At 33.5% G+C, this 19465-nt stretch overlaps 1 protein-coding gene across 1 annotated transcript in view; it reads left to right on the top strand.

The window, feature by feature from the left end:
• SWT1 (SWT1 RNA endoribonuclease homolog) overlaps positions 1–19465 on the top strand; it is a 71323-nt gene that overhangs the window by 31941 nt on the left and 19917 nt on the right. Inside the window, exons 14-16 of the mRNA XM_069459330.1 lie at positions 1682–1830; positions 7591–7775; positions 15371–15502. Of these exons, the coding sequence (XP_069315431.1) occupies positions 1682–1830; positions 7591–7775; positions 15371–15502 (466 nt within the window). The remainder of the gene's footprint in view (positions 1–1681; positions 1831–7590; positions 7776–15370; positions 15503–19465) is intronic.

The following is a 19465-nucleotide window of genomic DNA, read 5'->3' as shown; positions in this document are numbered from 1 at the left end:
AAAAGTAGCTCTAAGCTAATTTTGAATTAGAAAAATCATAGTTTGTGATTTTATTTACTATCTTTTAATAATATCCTCAGCTGTTGAATTACGTGTGTTTTAACTTCAGCATGCCAAACATGTATCCTTAGATCAATTCATAGAAAATTGTGTGAAAAATGACTCTTAGTTTTTTGACTTTGTTATCCATATTAACTTTAATTATTGCTCTGTATAAGCATTAGACTATTTTATCCATGTAAGTTTCTTTTTTGGTTATGTCTGTGTACTGATTTCATCATTGTTATTTTCCCTTTCTCCATAATCTTAGTAAATAATTTTTGTAAGACAGAAATCAAATGACTAATTCAAGGATATAAGCCCTACTAGACATAGCCTACATTGGTGAAGCATCCTTAAAAGAAATGGTGCCCAATTATATCTTCCTCAGGACGTTTACTAGGTTCATCAAATCCACAGTCTGTCCTATGTGTAGCATCTTATATCTCCCATCTCTCTTTTCCCACAGGAATTTATACTAGTCATTGACTTTAAAAAGCACTAAAAGTATTCCTGCAAGAAATACTGGCTTTTTTTTTTCTTTTGGATAAAGGGGAAGGCAGCTTGGCTTGGCTATAACCATCACATTAGATTAGAGTTTCTGAATATTGTGGAATTAATTATTAAAATATACTTTTAAATTTGATTTGACCCTTCAGGATTTCACAAGTGAGTTCTTGTTGTGTGATACAGAGGAACTCTTTATTTTTTAACTCATAGTGCTAGTGAACAACCATGCTGATATTTCAGAATATAATAGAGTCTCTGAAACTGAACATTAAAACAAAAACAAAGCAAACACATTGTAGCATGGTAATTTTGAAAATTGTTACATAACATTCTGCCTTAATAAGAGAAAGAATTTTTTCTGCTCTGAGTTTTGTGACATTAGAAAGTTATGTAATTTCCTTGTTCATGACTTTTTAAATCTCTGAAATTAAAGATGGTGATCTTTCCTAACAAGTTTGAGAATTTAATATACATGATTTTAGTACCTTGAGAGAAAATTGTTATACATTTAAATTATTATTTGTAGATTTTCTCACCTTAATTCATAGGAGAAAAAATTTGCTGGCTTCTCCTGCTTCTTACTGTTCCCCTGATTATTTGTGTTTTGCTGAAGTTTTGTTGTACACACAGAGATAACACCTTTTTTTCAATAAATCTGATGTTAAGGTTCATGTAATGGAATTGAAGGTAAACCACTACATGATAACTGAGTTGATTATGAGAGGTACCACATATAATTTCCATGCTTACTACTTGAGGGTCACCCTTCTGATGCCTCCATAGTAATGTGAAACAACCTCATCTTTGAAAATCTGTGGTTTGACTGACTTGCTTGTTGATAATCTCTCTCTTCTGAAGAGCGTAATATTCTTTCACTTTACTTTCAATTTGAAGTTGATCATGTTGAGGGAACTCCTGGTATCTAAATGCAGAATACCGGAGTCAGCTGTGGAAGGACTTTGTTTATAACTAAATCTGTTTAATTGTTGCTTTGTACGCCAGAGGGATAAATGAGGAGTGCTGTCTAGGTGTAAATGTGTGCTCTTCTTAAATTTCAAAATTAATATTAATGTTGCAAAAACATTTGTATGTTGTATACTCATGCTTTTCTTTCTTAATTTTCTTTTACAAGCTACTAAGACAGTGGATTTTACAACAGTAGAATTCCTTCTACAAGATTCTAAAAGTTTGTTACATGCTTTCAGTACAAGGTCAAATTATGATGGTATTCTTCCACAGGCCTTTGCTCAAGTAAACACACTGCTCCAAACACTTGCAGAGGTAAGATACTTTTGTAATGCCATTTAGAGTAGCTAATTACATATGTTCTAAAAATGTATTTAGCAGACAATAGTAGGTAAAGAATAATTTAATTCTAACTTATTCTCACATACTTAAAGGTATTAACTAAATGTTAAGTGAATTGAATGGAAAGTAAGCAAGTCTTATCACAAGTTATAAAACACACATCCTTTTATGGAAGCATTTTTGCAGTAGTCGTTGGTATTTTATGTTGTTTCATGTATGGATAGAAGAAAGCTAGGCGTTGTTATCTGAGTACTCCTTTCCAGTGCTCTAGGCCAGGGAATCTCACATGCCTCAGAAACACTTAGGAAATTTTTTTAAACATGAAGATGCCAAGACTCTTTCAAGCCTTACTAAATCAAATTTTTGGCAGTGGTGCCCAGTAATGTTATTGTTCTTGTTTTACTTTTTGTTTTGTAGTAATTTCAAACTCACGAAAAAGTTATAAGAGTAGTACAAAGAATTCCTGTATATTTCCTTTATCCTGATTTCCCAAATGTTAACATTTTATCACATTTGCTTTATTGTTTTCCTTATCTGTCTAGTTGCCTAATTATCTGTCTACCTATCTACCTATCCACATTTTTTTCTGAGCTATTTGAGAATATGTTGCAGATATGATACCCCCTTTCCCCTGAATATTTCCATGTGTATTTCCTAAAAAATAAGAATATATCATGTAACTGTGGTGTAATCAGGAAATTAACATTGATATAATAGTTGTCTGTGGATCTTATTCAAACTTCACCAATCGATCTATGAATTTCTTTTTAACAAGTCTGCTCGTATGATTCTTATGCAACTGCCCTAACACTAATGCCTTTTTATCCCTTTTAAGCTTAACTATGTAAATTTTGTCTCCAGTAATACTCTATTTCTACAGTTTTCTAATTTCAAATCTAGAAAAATCTGGGAGTTTTATGTACCAGAAACAGTTCAAAAAAACCTCAATATCACAGTCACTAGAGGAGTTATTAATGGAACTTATATTCAATATAGATATCATATTCTCTTATTTTCTCTGAGTAACTGAATTGGCTGGGTTTTTCTCATCGATTTTTCATGGTCAGATAGGCCCACTGCCTGTGTCGTAATCAGAGGGTTAGATGATAATTAATCTTAGTCATAGCTGGTGAGGAAAGAACATACTTGCTAAGAAGAGTATATCTCATGGAGTAAAAGAAGCATCTTTTTTTTTTTTTTTTTATAAACTAAATAGAAATATATGATAATTCTTTTTTCTTTTCTTTTCTTTTTTTTTTTTTTTTTTTGAGACAGAGTCTCACTCTGTTGCCTGGGCTAGAGTGCTGTGGCATCAGCCTAGCTCACAGCAACCTCAAACTCCTGGGCTCAAGCGATTCTACTGCCTCAGCCTCCCAAGTAGCTGGGACTACAGGCATGTGCCAACATGCCCAGCTAATTTTTTGTTTATATTTTTAGTTGTCCCGCTAATTTCTTTCTATTTTTAGTAGAAACAGGGTCTTGCTCTTGCTCAGGCTGGTCTTGAACTCCTGACCTCTAGTGATCCACCCGCCTTGGCCTCCCAGAGTGCTAGGACTACAGGTGTGAGCCACTGCACCCAGCCAAAATATGTGATAATTCTTGAGGAAAGAATTGATTTAAGGGGTTAAATGATCTTTTGGTTTGAGATGACCAAAACATTGGTAGTTTTATTTTTTTATGGCAAGTGTGATTTTTAGAACTGCTAGTTGGAAAGAATGGACCTACGGATATAGGGGGTTGCAGCTTGAGTATTGTACTTTGTGTTTGGAAAGATATGTTATCCTTTCCCATAGCAGAATTGAGTTCTAAATCATATCTTTAGTGAAACAAATGTAGTGAACAAAATGGAAAGTTCAGGATACTTAAAGGCTTAACAGTCTTTGAATTAAGATTATTGAAAATAAAACAAAATTTAGGATTGATTGAGATAAAAACAATAATGTCAAGTTTTAACTCTTCATCAATTAGAAACCTAGAGATTGGAGGTACCATGAAAATGTGTTATTAAATAGTGTTATTTTTCAGCTAATGGTATGCCTGGTATGTATATGTTGCCCACTGCATATTTAAAACCATTGAATTGTTATTTAGTAAATTATCTATTCCTGGATCTTGAGTTTTCAGTTGCTATGTTAGCAAGAGTTTCATGAAGGTGAGTAGCAGAGAATCTAGCATCCTTCTAAGTGCAGTTCCCTCAACATTTGCCAGTAGTGTGATTACTTGAAATGGCCTGTGTTGTTTCCAGGATTAGAGCTCTGAAATGTTTGCCTTTATTTTCATGTTAGAAACAATTCACTTGTCTAAGTAACAGGAGTTGTTTTGTAGAATGCATTTGATTTGATATATATCTTAAATACTTAGTCATGTTTCAGAAACTTGAGCAACAATAGAGCACCTGTAATGAGAGCATATCTCAATATAGTAACTGTCAAAAAAATCCACCTAATATTAATTTATCAAGTGTAGAAAATTAGGAAAAGAGAGATATTCATTATTTGTTTTCTTCTGAAAGTCCTCTGAGAAACTAAAATGGAAAGATAAACCGTTATCATTTTCTAGATTTTTATGTAAGTAGAGTGGAAATAGGAAAAGAATATGTACTTTTTTTTTTCTTTTCTTTTTTTTTTTTTTTGAGACAAGGTCTTGCTCTGTTGCCCAGGCTGCAGTGCAGTGGTGTCATCGTAGCTCACTTCATCCTTGAACTCTTGGGCTCAAGCAATCCTCCTGTCTCAGCCTCCTGAGTAGCTGGGACTACAGGCTTGTACCATCATGCCCAGCCAATTTATTTTTATTTTATTGTAGAGATGGACTCTCACTATGTTGCCAGGCTGGTCTTGAACTCCAGACCTCAAGTGATCCTCCTGCCTCAGCCTCCCAGAGTGCTGGGATTACAGGCATGAACCGCTGTACCCAGCCACATTTTTGTTTTCCCAACCTTCCGACCACCAAAAAAAGAAGACTTGCTCTCTACTAAAATGGTAGAATAATTAAGATCAGTCTTTTTAATGAGATTTAGACTTATGTGCTTCAGCATCCTGACTTGTGGTGTTTTTAACCTCTAATTATTTATGCCTCAAAACCTTAATTCTCTGTTTTATAAAATGAATATAATAATAATTCTGGCCCCAGAATTGTCAAGAGAATTAAACAAGTTAATATTTGTAGAGACTTTAATACCTAGTGCATAGTAAGTGCTGTGTAAGTGTTTGATAAAGAAATCCATTTGTATACTTATAGTATGTACACTGGTATTTAAGAGCTGAAGAAAAGAGACATTAGGTAGGTGCTGGTCTTTATTTTAGTTGTATGTGGTGATTTAAACAAATTATCTCAGGATAAAATGTCTTTTCATTTATGTGTATTTATTAAGTTCAGAATTTAATGTAAACAGGAAAAAATGGGAAGAATCATCTTTTTCTTTTTTCTTCTTGATACAGAAAGATAATATTTACTTTTACAGTTGGAGAGAGATCATAACCTCATTTGTAGTCAGATTGCTGAAGGTCAGATCTTATTCATGCCTTTCACCATGTGTGTGACCTTGGATGAGTTATTTAATCCTTCTGTTCCTTGGTTTCCTCAGTTATAAAATGTGGACCATTATAGTATCTGTTTCATTAGGTAATTGTTAGGATTACATGAGATAATAAATACAAAATTCTTTAAAAGTACACAACATGCTCAATAAATATTAAATGTTATTACTGTTAATATTGGAAATTTCATTTCTTTAAAATTTAATAAACATGGTACTAGCAACCCATGAAGCTAGTCTTTGAAATAATCCTTTTATCAACAAGGGAATTGAAGCCTAGAAAAATGGAGTGATTTCATTTAAGTTCATAGAGAGCCAGGGCCAAGAAACCAAGTTTTTAAACTTAGAGTTAACATTTTTCTCCCATTCTGTTAGGTACATTTTTTTAAACCTAAGTTAATATTTTTTCCCCAAGGTAATATTTTAAAAAAATCAGTTGAATCAATAGTACATATCTTTTACTCTGCTTTAAAATATACTCAGAACTCTTCTATTCTTAAATATGGTACTTTTCATTGGCCATGCTATTTACTGCAGTCTTCTTCCATCAACTACCAAACTCCTTGAAAAAGCAATCAATAACCATTGTTATATTTTTTTCACTCACTTATTTCTTAATCCTTTACAAGTAGAATTCTCTTTACACAGCTAAAAGCAACTATAGGTTGTCATTTGCTTTCCAATTATCAAGTTCACCCTTTTCTCTTTCTTCCACCTTCTTAGCCTTTCTTCAGCACTTGATGTTGTCTATTATCTTTCCTGAAACCCGTCTCCCTTGGCTTCTATTGGTATTGTCTGCTTCTGGTTCTTCACTTATCTTAGTTTTGCTAAGTCTGACCTTTCCTCCTTCAATTTGTCGACCCTTTACCTTCTTTTTTGCTGTATTCTCCTCCAACAATCTCATCTACTTCTAAGGCTTGTCTTCATGAGAATGATTCTCAACTGTATTTTTTAAGCTGCAGACCTTCATATCCAGTTACTTGCTAGGTATCTTTACCTAGGTATCTTTTTATACCTCAAAGTCAATATATACCTAAAAAACAAACTTGTGTTTTATTCCTCCTCTTTTTCTTATTTGCCAGCAGCCTTTTCCTCTTGGCTTTACAACAGGAGGCCCTAAAGTTTGGAAACATAGACAAATATACATTAAATAGTTTGTTGGTATTATATTATAATATATGATATATTCAGTATATTTTCCCTCATCAGCAATGCATAGTTTAATGTGCAATTTAAAATATGGCATATTCAGTAGCATTTCCATCACCTCCTGCATATGCATCTGAGATTTGTTGCTTCAAAGTATTTATATGTTTGACTTTTAGTAAATAAAACTATATCTGTACATTCCTCTGGAGAAGTAATCAAGAAGGTTCAATCTATTTAAAACATACACACGTTTCTGATTTATGGCCACTGTAAGTTTCTATTATTTGTGTCATTATTCTTCTAGGCATCTAGATTAAAAAAATCTTAGGGTCTACCTCATTCTATGAATCTAGTTTTTGGCCAATTCTTTTAAAACACTTTTTTGCAGTTTTTTTTTTTCCTTTTCATTCTACTGCCTTTTTGTACCTAATTCAAGGTCTCAGGACTCTTTTCCTGGATTATGTCAGTAGCCTTCTAAGTAATCTAGTCTTCTTGCCTCCACTTTTTCTTCTATTCAGTTTTGTCTTAAAAATGCAGTTCTGAGTATATCTGCCTAAATTAGAAACTTTCAATGGCTCACTGTTGTCCATAATGTAAAGTTTAAATTCTGTCTTGATCTTTTTAAACAGCCCTTTCTAGCCATATACATATATATATATATATATATATATATATTTTTCTTTTTAGTAGATTGTAAGGTGCTTCGAGGCTTGATTTCACCTATTTATCTTTGTATTCTAGGTGTCGTTATCTAGTTCAATACCATATCTGTAGAAGTGTTCAAACAGTATTCTTAGATTGACATTATCATGTTAGCCAAGAAAGGTTACTAAAATAAATAGATTGGAGATACTGTTTGATTTAGATGGAAAAGGAAAATATCTTTTCTAGCTCTGATGCTTTTCTGGCAACATTCTGTACATAGTAAGAGAAAAAGAGTAGCCTGCACTTCCTAAAAAGCTAGAACATTTGTAAGGACAATTGGCATTCTGTTTTTCTCATTTACTGATGAAGAACTAGCTGCATTTTATGTAATCTTATTTCCTCAGGTCAAGACAAAATGTAAGCCAAATTCTTCAGAAAAGACAGTGAATAAAAAGCAGGAAGATACTTCCTTGAAGTCTCATAACCAAGAAATCACTGTTTTCTCGGGTTCTCATCTTCCCCAACCCAACAGGCATCAAGAAATCTGGTCTATCCTAGAGAATGTTTGGATTATAATATATGAGAACAGGTATTAATATTTCTTAAAATTGACATTATAATTGTACATATTTAGGGGTACAGTTTGACATTTTGATGCATATATATGATGTAAAATGATCAAATCAGGGTAGTGTATCCATCATCTCATGGATTTATCATTTCTTTGTGGTGAGCACATTCAGAAGTCTCTCTTCTAGCCATTTTGTAATGTGCGATACTTGACTGTTAAACATAGTCACCCTACTATGCAATAAAACACCAGAACTTATTTACAATTAAGATTGTAACTTTGTACTTGTTGACCAACCTCTCTCCATTTTTCTCTCCCCCATTCCCTTCTCAGTCTCTGGTAACTGATGTTCTATTCTCAGCTTCTATGAGATCAAGTTTTTTTTTGTTTGTTTGTTTTATGATTCCACATGAGTGAGATTATGCAGTATTATGGCATTTGTGTGTTTGGTTTATTTCATTTAACATGTTCTTTAGGTTCATCCATCTTGTCAAAAATGACAGGATTTCATTCTTTTTTTATGGCTGAAAAGTATTTCATTGTATATGTATTACATTTTCTTTATCCATTCATCTGTTGATGGACACTTAGGTTGATTTCATTATCTTGGCTATTGTAAATAATGCTATAATAAACATGGGAGTATAGATATCTCTTTGACATACTGCTTTCATTTCCTTTGGATATATACCCAGTAGTGGGCTTGCTAGATCATGTGGTAGTTCTATTTTTAATTTTTGGGGGAATCTCCATACTGTTTACTATAATGGCTGTATTAATTCACAATCCTGCCAACAGTAGAGTAAGTGTTACCTTTTCTCTACATCCTCCCCAACACTTGTTTTCTTTTGTCTTTTTGATAATAGTCATTCTAAATGGAGTGAGGTAGTATCTCATTGTGGTTTTGATTTGCATTTTTTCATATATTTTTTGGCCATTTGTATTTCTTCTTTTGAAGATCTTTATTTATTAAGTTCTTTTGCCCGTTCTTAATTAGGTTGTTTGTTATTTTTGCTGTTGAGTTCCTTATGTATTCTGAATATTGACCCCTTGTCAGATGTTTAGTTTGTAGATATTTTCTCCCATTTTGTAGATTATCTTTTCATTCTTAATTGTTTGTTTTGCTGTGCAAAAGCTTTTTAGTGTGATGTAACCCCATTTTTCTATTTTTGATTTTGTTGCCTATGATTTGGAGATCTTACTAAAACAATTTTTGCCCAGCCCATTGTCACATGGTGTTTCCCCTATGTTTTCTTCTAGTAGTTTCATAGTTTCAAGTTTTACATTGAAGTCTTTAATCCATTTTGAGTTGACTTTTTTGGTATGTGGTTAGAGATGTGGGTCTAGTGCCATTCTTCTGCATATGGATATCCAATTTTCCCAGCTTCACTTATTGAAGAGACTGTCTTTTCCCCAAAGTGTGTTCTTGGCACCTCTGTTAAAAATCAATTGGCTGTAGGTGTGTTAATTTCTTTCTGGGCTCCCCATTCTGTTCCATTGGTCTGTGTGTCTGTTTTATGCCAGTACCATACTGTTTTGGTTACTGTATCTTTGTAGTATATTTTGATATGTGATGCCTCCAACTTTGTTCCTTTTTGCTCAGAATTGCTTTGGCTATTGGGGTCTTTTATGGTTCCATATGAATTTTTGGATTTTTTTTTTTCTATATTTGTAAGGAATGTCATTGGTATTTTGATAGAGATTGTATTAAGTCTGTAAATCACTTTGGGTAGTATGATCATTTTAACAATATTAATTCTTCCAGTCTATAAACATGGGATATCTTTCCATATATCGTGTCCTCTTCAGTTTTCTTCATTAATGTTTTATAGTTTTCAGTATAGAGATCTTTCACCTCCTTGGTTAAGTTTATTCTTAGGTATGTTACTTTTTTTGTAGCTATTATAAATGGAATTGCTTTCTTTATTTCTTTTTCAGATAGTTTGTTATTGGCCTATAGAAATGCTACTGACTTTTGTTTGTTGATTTTGCATCCTGCAACTTTATTGAATTTGTTTATTAGTTCTAATGGATTTTTGGTGGAATTTTAGGGTTTTCTATGTATAAAATCATGTTGTCTGCAAACAGGGACAATTTGACTTCCTTGTTTCCAATTTGGATTTCTTTTATTTCTTTTTCTTTACAAATCACTCTGGCTAGAACTTGCAGTACTGTGTTGAATAGAAGTGGTGAAAGTGGTCATCCTTGCCTTGTTCTTGATTTTAGAGGAAAAGCTTTCAGCATTTTCCCTTTCAGTATGATGTTAGTTGTGGGTTTGTCATATATTGCCTTTATTGTGTTGAGACACATACCTTCTTGTTGTTGAGAGTTTTTATGAAGGGATGTTGAATTTTGTTAAATGCTTTTTCAGCATCTATTGAAATGATTATGGTTTTTGTCTTTCTTTCTGTTAATGTGGTGTATCACATTTATTGATATGCAGTAAGTTGAACCATCCTTGCATCCCTGGGTTGAATCTCACTTGATCATCGTGAATGATTTTTGAATTTGGTTTGCTAGTATCTTGGTGAGAATTTTTGCACTTATATTTATCAGGGATATTGGCCTGTGGTTTTTTGTTGTTGGGTCTTTGTTTAATTTTAGAATCAGGATAATGCTAGCCTCATAAAATGAGTTTGGAAGTATTCCCTCCTCTTAAATTTTCTGGAATAATTTAAGGAGAATTGGTATTAGTTCTTTAAATGTTTGGTAGAATTCAGCAATGAAGCCATTAGGTCTTGAGCTTTCTTTGATGGGAGAGTCTCTATTACTGCTTCGGTCTTGTTACCTGTTATTGGTCTTTTCAGGTTTTCTACTTTTTCATGATTTACTTTTGGTAGGTTGTATGTGTCTAGGAATTTATTTCTTCTTTGTTATTAGATTTGCTGGTGAATTAGTTAATCATAGTAGTCTCTTTGGTCCTTTGTATTTCTGTGATATCAGTTGTAATGACTCCTTTGTCATCTCTGATTTTATTTGAATCTTCTTTTTTCATAATCTAGCTAAAGGTTTGTCTTGGGTTTTCCATTATAGTTATGTGCCACATAATGATGTTTCAGTCAACAATGGACTACATATATGACAGTGATCTCATAAGATTATAATACCATATTTTTGCTGTACCTTTTCTGTATTTAGATATATTTAGATACACAGATATCTAGTATTGTGTACAGTGTTTAGTATAGTACTATACTGTACCAGTTTGTAGCCTAGGGGCAATAGGTTATACCTTATAGCTTAGGTGTGTAATAGGTACCATCTAGGTTTCTGTAAGTACACTCTATGATGTTCACACAATGACAGAATTGCCTAACTGAATTTCTCAGAATGTATTCTTGTCATTAAGTGACACATGACTCTATTACTGTTACTCACTGAATAGTTAGTGTTTGGGTTACTGATGTACTAGATTGTCTGCTGGGTGTGGTGGTTCATGCCTGTAATCCCAGCACTTTGGGAGGTGGAGGCGGGAGGAACCTTCCTTTTAATGATGAACCAAGAAAGGTTGAAGTATACTGTAAATAGTACAATCATTTCTCATTTCTGACTTCACAGATTTAATTATCAGAACAGCCATGGTGTCTATAGGATCTTTGTATATACTTTCCATCCCTATTATGACTGTTTTGTAGCCGTGTTTTATGTATTTGCTATAAGTTGTGGAATCCAGGGAAAACCAGCTTACCAGTCCATGAAGATTGCTTTCAGCCAACTCCTAAGTGAATTAGTATGTAGGCCATCCATTATACTTTTTTGATTTAGCCCAGATGATTTTGAACATATGTATATTTAAGTATAGACATATAGATGTATAGATAGGTAATAAGTTTATACAGAGAGGTGTGTGTTTCAAACTTACTGCACTAGAACTAAAATCAAAATCATCTAAGGTTTAAGAAATGCCAGAGCAGATTCTCAAAGGTAAGAGCAACCACAGAGGTACATTTGAGTCAAATATTCATTCTTTCATTTCATTGTATCTATTCATCAAATGTATGCTGATCATCTGCTATGTGCCAGGCACAATCTAGGTACTGAGAACGTAAATATCAGTGAGAAAAATAGGCAAAAATGTGTATCTGCATTCTAATGGTAAGAGTTGGGCAAATAAAATATAAGCAGGCTATCAAAAGTCTGGAAACCCAGGGTGAATATCTTTACATAGTATGTTAGTTACTTTTAAAAAGTAGCATGCTCAATATATTTTTCTTCAACCTTAAGATACATTTTCAAGTGAAGTATTTCACAATTTTAGCCATGGATCTAATAGTTAATACCTTGCAGAGTGTCTAAAACATACTAGAATCAAGGGAAAATGGTGTATTTATTGTATTTTTTCATACTTTCAGGCACGTGGTAGTATGTCATATGATCATGAAGTTTTAAGAAGAAAGAAAAGAAAAGATGAATATTAGGTTGGTGCAAAAGTAATTGCAGTTTTGGATCGTGAATTTTAAATGATTATAACTAGGCTCAGACACATCTTTATTAATCAAAATAGGAACCATTACAATCATTTTTGCCAATAAGAAATAAGTTTGTTTATTATAGTAGTGTGAAAATCTGTGCTTTGGGATTTGATGAACTCTTGGAAAGCATTTTCTGCATCCAGATGGTTGTGGAAGTCTTTTCCCTGCAAAAAGTTGTCCAGATGCTTGAAGTGGTAGTTGGTTGGCAAGAGGTCAGGTGAATATGGCCCGAAGATGTGTAGTTATAAGAAGATCACTTCAGTGATTGCTCTCTGTTGGTCATTGTCAACTTCTGATTGCCCCGGCCACTGCACTCCTCATCTTGAAGGCTCTCGTTTCCTTTGCAGAACTTCTTGAACCACCACTGCACTGTACATTCATTAGCAGTTCCTGGGCCAAATGCGTTGTTGATGTTGCGAATTGTCTCTGCTGTTTTACGACCCATTTTGAACTTGAATGAGAAAATTGCTCGAATTTGCTTTTTGTCTAACATCATTTCCAGAGTCTAAAATAAATATAAAACAAACAGCAAGTAATAAGTCATTAGCAAAAAAAAAAAAAATAAAAAATAAAGCCAAAAAATATGCATTAAAATGACATATAAAATAACCACATTTATTTAAGAATGTATTCCAATGTAGAACAGCGAATTTCAACAGTGCTAAAACCGCAATTACTTTTGCACCAACCTGATAGTAATGTTTGAGGGAGGAGCAGGAGTTCAAATAAACCCTTGTTTTAAAAAATGACATTTGTGCTGAGTCCTGGAGAAGGTGAGAATGCGAGCCATATAGATATTTACAGGAAAAGCATCCCAGACAAAGGAACCGAATTTACGAATTTGAAGGAACATGTCTAGTAATTTCAGCAAACTGAAGGGAGGCCCGTGTGGCTAGAACAAGAGGCAAAGTAGGATGAGATAAAGTGGGGAGGGTAAGCGTGCGGATGGTGTCAGGCCTTGTTGGCCATGGTAAGAATTTAGGGCTTTTACTGTTAGTAAAAGGTATGGCACAATTTTAAGCAAAGAAATGACAAGATAAGGTTTATATTTTTAAAAGATTGCTCTGCCATATTGAGAACAGACTGAAGTGGTGAGGGTGAGGCCGGAAGTCCAGTTAGGTGTCTTCTGTGATGATCCAAGTGGAAGATGATGATGACTAACTGTGGTGGAGATGGTAAGAACTGGTCAAACGCTGGGTATATTTTAAAGGTAGAGCCAACAGGATTTGCTGATATTATCTCAAGTGATAGCACCAAAAAAGTAATAGTACCTATAGCAATAGATTGTTCCTGCCAATTGTATGACTGCTATGACTATTCTCATTCTCATCTCTTTCACCTTTCTCCCACATTCTGTCATTTAGGGTAAATCCTGGAGGACTTTTTAGTGCCTTCTTCCTTTTACCTAAACTGTTAAAATTCTATGTAAACTGTAATGGAGGTGTTTGTAATAATATCTAGTATGTAGATTTTGATTTACTGATAGCTTTGGTGGAGGATGTTTTCTATTTTCTCTCTAAATCTCTCCCCACGCCCACAATTTACATGTATACCCAGAAAAATATGAAGAAAGAACTCATGAATATTAATAATGCTTATCTCTGGATGGTATACTATTGATATTACATATTCTCTTCTTACATTCCTATATTTTTCAAATTTTCTATGATGAATAGGCTTTAAATGTAGTAAAATCTTAAAAAGTTAAATATTTTTTAAATAAAATAAGTTCATGGTTTTTATTTTAAAAATACATGTACACACAAATATTTGGAGTGGGCAAATTCATAGAGACAGAAAACAGATTAGTGGTTGGAAGGGTTTGGTGGGGGTGGGGGGATAGGGAATAACTGATTAATGGATTTAGGGTTTTCTTTTGGGGTGATGAAAATGATCTGTAACTAGATAGTGGTGATGGTTACACAACACTGTGAATGTACTAAATGCCACTGAATTATACACTTTACAATGGCGAAAATGGTGAATTTTATGTTACGTGTATTTTACCACAATCATAAAAATAATACTTTGGAAAATAATGTAAAGTAGAGGAGAAAATTCCCTTGAGTGCTACTAACTAACCGTAGTTAGCATTGTTAATATTATTAAGTACACCTAGCTTTGTTTTTAGGCACCTGTATTAGTTTCCTAGGACTGCCATAACAAATTACCACAAACTTGGTGTCCGGAAATAGAAGTTTATTTGCTTACAGTTCTGGAGGCCAGACATCTGAAATCCATGTGTCTGCAGGCTTGCTTCTTCTGGATGTTCTAAGAAAGAATCTGTTCCATGCCCTTCTCCTTTCTCCTCGTGGTTGCCAGCAATCCCTGCCTTGTACACGTACCACTTCAATTTCTGCATTTGTCTTCACCTAGAGTAGGGCCCGCTCTAATGCAGTGTGACTTCATTTGAACTTAACTGATTACATCTGCAAAGACTATTTCAAATAAGATCACATCCTGAGATTCTGGAAAAACACAAATTTGGGGTGGAAACTACTCAACCTTGTTACAGTATTTTTTACTTTTTATATGGTTGTTATGTTATATAAGTAAATTTTTTATACCTTTATTTTTCTGTTCCATAGATGGTATAAGCGTCATTTTAATAGTTTGATATTTTGTCAAGTGGCCAATTTACTATTTACTTAACACTTTTTATATTGTTGGACATTTGCAGTGTTACTAATTGTTGCCTGATTGTGAATAACTGTTATTAATTTGTAATAGATTTCTAGAAGTGGAATTACTGTGATAAACTTCCAGTTTCAACAGACACTTAATCTGATATCTAATTTTTTTCTTTATCCTTACCTTCTTGAGTACTGACTTGAATGTAGATTGACAGTATTACTTTCCCTCTATCTCTTACAATCTCTTAGAATGAAACATTATTCACATAGCTTTTACAGTGATACTTTAGATTAGACCCGTATAGTGTCTGACCTAGATCCTTTGTATGAATGTTAGTCCAGACTTTCACATATCACTATCTTTTATTTCTAATTTAAATAGATCAGCATTATGAGAGATGATTTATAATAAATGTTACTTTATTTTATACATTGGCAATGGAAATACTTGAATTACATTAAAAATACATGTGTACCTATGAGTATCTTTTCTTTTTCACTATTTTAGCATGGATGTGTTTCAAAGATTGGGATCAAATTCAGCTCTGACTACTTCAAAAATAGCTTCATTTGAAGAAGCATTTATTTATCTTCAAAAGTTAATGGCAGCGGTGAAGGATATTCTTGAAGGAATTCAGAGGTAAATACTGTTAATTTTAAAGTTTCATTTATTTGTTACTTCTCTCTTTCTTCTAGGTTTCTCAGCTTTTTCAGAGTTGCTGGGAGTCTTCCAGCCAGTTTTATAAATTAATAACTTTTAGATTCAACTCTTTTTCCCTCCTCTGCAAAGAATCCCTACTTCTAGTTTAAACTACAAGAATGTTTCCACCTTTCCCCTTTCTACAAAAATACCCACCAGATTGTAATCTTCATGAAGAACTTTATTTTCTTTATTGTGTAACTATACCTCCTAGAACAGTACCTGGCACATAGTGGGTACTCAGTAATGACTTAAGGAATAAATATATGTTAAGGTAATTATCATTGCCCTTTTAAAATGAATATATATTAATACATTTTTCCACATGATTTATTTCCTCCAATACAGTTTCACAGAATTACAAACTGGAATAAGTTTGAGAAGCAGCACAGTCTTACGGTGCTTTGAGATTTATACTATACATGATTATAATACTTTAAATATTTATGATGCATATAGAAAATATAGTGCCAGAAAGCTATAGAATTGACCATAGCACTTTATAGCATGAAATCAAATGGTTTCTTTTATGGCTCTAAAGGAAGATAATTTTAAATTTTGCTGTTTTATTGGTATATACCAAAATTGTTTGACGTGAATTAGATATACAATTTGCTGATAGAAAAATACTATTCTTTACAAATTAAAAAAATGAAAACAAAACTGAATTGATTTTGAAATGTCCAAGTTTGAGAAACTTGGATTTTTCAAAACAGGTTTTTTTCCCCCCCTTTTTTCCTTAATAGTTTTTGGAAACTTCATCTCATTGTTAATATAAAAGGCATTTTTTACCTCTTTTTAGATCACAGTTGGCCTAAATGACTCTTAAGTAAAAAATTATCAAAGGCTTTTGCCATCCTTAAATTATTAATGAATTAAAAATATGGCAGATCCTAAGGCAAGTTAAATGTTACTTCTAAGTGCAAATAGTCCCTTTATAATTTAAAGCAATATTAAATAAGAGTAGCTCTGTGAGGGTGACATATTCAGTTCTGGTTTTAGCTATATAAAATAAACTGTTGCTCACTCGAGGTTGCATAAAAGCCATGCTTTACAATACCTTCTCTACAGAAAGTAAGTATGTAAATCTGTATTCATTCACTCAACACATGTTAATTGAGCACCAGTTATGCTTGTATCATACTAGGCACTGGGGAACCAAAGATAAATAAGATACAACCTCCGACTCTAAACAACTTGTAGAAATAATGTAGTCATGTTAAACAGATCATTGCAATCAAAAAACTATTAGTGTTTTAATAGGGATATGTATGCCATGGAGGGAGGAAGGGTCTGGCAAAAGATGAGGCTGGATAGAGGTTGGGGAAGAGTGTCTCAGGGCACGCACCAGTTTCCACTTTCTCTTATGGCTAGTATTTCACACGTTCAGAGCCTTTAATTATGACTTGACAGAAGTGTTTCTGGTTCACAAAGCTTTGGAAATATTTGCATACTATACCACCTTCTTGGGAAATCTCTATGTATCTATTAGCATATTAATGGCTCTCTGCTGTAGAGAAACCTTTTTAATTTTAGGAGCTTTAAAAAATATCGATGTCTGCAGCTCCATCCCAAAGATTGTGATGTAATTGGTCCAGGGTGTGCCTGGCTATCAAGAGCTTAAAATTTCTGTAGGCGATTCTAATGTGTAGACAAGGTTGAGAACCACTGGCCAATATGCTTATGTAGCAGTTCCCAAAGTGTAGTCACAAGACCAGCGTCATCACCACCTGGAACCTGATAAAAGTACAGATTCTCAGGCTCTCTCACATTTATTCAGTTAGAAACTGGGCATGAGGCCCAGTAGTCTTTGTCTTCTGGGTGATTCTGGCGTATTAAAGGCTGAACGTCGCTGACCTAAGTGGTTCTTAGCCTTGGTGGGCTTTTATTATAATCACCTGGGAGTTAAAAAAAAAAAAAAAGTAGTTGGGCTTGGGCATAAAGACTCTCTAAGTGAGGCTTGAGAAATTATAGCATGTATTGCTTATATAAGCTGTATCTAAAAGAAATGATTACTTGAATTTTAAGGGTGAAAAATTTAATTATTCTTTCCTCTTAAGGATACATAACCCTAGGAATAAGAAAATGGTGGTGGTTCTGCTACCTTTTGCATGTGACCTGAGGTGAATTATTAAAGCTCTTTTGAGCCTCAGTCATCATTTATAAAGCAGGAATAATAATACCTTCCCATCATTTCACAGGGTTATCGTGCTTTGAAAGTAAGCTGTTGGTAGTACTGTTAATAACCAAACCAGAGATGCTCAACTTGTTTGTTGGGGAACTTGTTAAAAATGTAAAATTTAAGGTCTTAGCCCAGGCTAACCGAATTCAAAATATACGTAGATATTGTGCAGAGTAGGGAAGTTGTATTTTTCACAAGCTTTTCGGAGAATTTTTATGCAGATGGTGGGGGACCACACTTAACTAATACAATCTCCTGTAATGTTACATTAGAAAGTTTTTCTCTTGAGCTACCAGTAGGGGGTGTTGTGAGTAAAAACGTTTGCTCATCTAATCGCTAATCGACAGGCAACTACAAAATTGCAAAGTTTTTTTTAACCCTTCAGACAGTAGGCATTTAAATAAAAATGTAATAGAAGTTAATAATTACATTATTTTTTCAAATGTACACGTGGTCCTTAAAATCTCTCAAGAAACAGAATCATGTTAAATTCCAAATTAGCTCAATTTAAGAAATTTCTTTTGGTTAAATATGGATTTTAAAATTTTTAAACATTGGAAATTACACTCAACTGTGTAGTGGCTGCAAAGTAATTAGCATTTTTTGCTGCTTATTAAAATGTTATAGTTTCATTTGGTTTTGTGATACATATTCAGTGATTGTATGTCAGCTCTATTTCCTTTTGTCTTAAAAATAGTAGATCATATATAGTATTGCATTGGGATTCAATGATAAGGTGATCTGTTAACCTGATCCTTCAGTTAAAGAAGTGAATGAAAATGTATTTGGTAAGAGCTTGGGTTCTAGTTCCAGATTTATCCCCTTGTAGCTGACTTTGCACATGTCATCTACCCTCTCTCTAAGCCATAGTTTCTTTCCTTGTTAAATGAAAATTCTGATACCTTCTTCAAAGGAATGTATGAGATGTATGTGAAAATGCTTTTCAAACTATTATAAGTGTTACTCTTTTTTTCTCCTTACAGCTGATATGTTAAATTTCAAATGTTTAAAATGTGTATTTCAATTTTAATAAAGCTCTAAATATAACTGTGGTAAGATTGAAAATATAGGTAGTTAAGAACAACACTTGGTGGGCTAAGAAAGAAAAGAAAATTTTGGTGAAGTTTTCCAGGCAGTTATACAGTTGGGAGCAAAATATCTAATTTTGCAAAGTTTGACAAAGGGTGAAGATCTTGCTGATTCCTAAACTTTCTTTTCTTATTTTTTGTTTTTTGTTGTTGTTGTTGTCGTTTGTTTGTTTTTAGAGACAGGGTCTCCCTCTGTTGTCCAGGCTAGGGTGCAGTGGTGCAATTATAGCTCACTGCAGCCTCGAATTCCTGGGCTCAAGTGATCTTCCCAAAAGTATGTGGAATTACAGGCATGAGCTATTGCATCTGGCTGATTCCTATACACTTTCTTTTTGGGTAGGAGAGGAAATTTAATCAGCTTATTTACTATTGGTTTAGAAATTGCTTCTTCTCATCTTTCATTTTATGGGTATATAGGATTAATTTGAACACTTTTGTTAATGGTTTCGTTAACACTGGAGCAATGTAGACAATTGTTTTCTTTCCAGATAAAGTGTTTTAAGATTTATTTTTAGGTCAGTACTATCTAGTCTCAATTTATTAATTGGAGAGTAAATGTCTGCATGTGTCTTGTGCTTAAACTGATGTCTCTAGAGTTAACTAAACAGGTCATGTATTCTAACTCTGAGACAC

The sequence above is a fragment of the Eulemur rufifrons genome, chromosome 27 (assembly GCF_041146395.1).
Source record: "Eulemur rufifrons isolate Redbay chromosome 27, OSU_ERuf_1, whole genome shotgun sequence".
In the NCBI taxonomy this organism is placed as follows: domain Eukaryota; kingdom Metazoa; phylum Chordata; class Mammalia; order Primates; family Lemuridae; genus Eulemur; species Eulemur rufifrons.
The sequence above is the reverse complement of the archived record's forward strand: the minus strand, read 5'-3'. Positions and strand labels throughout refer to the sequence as shown.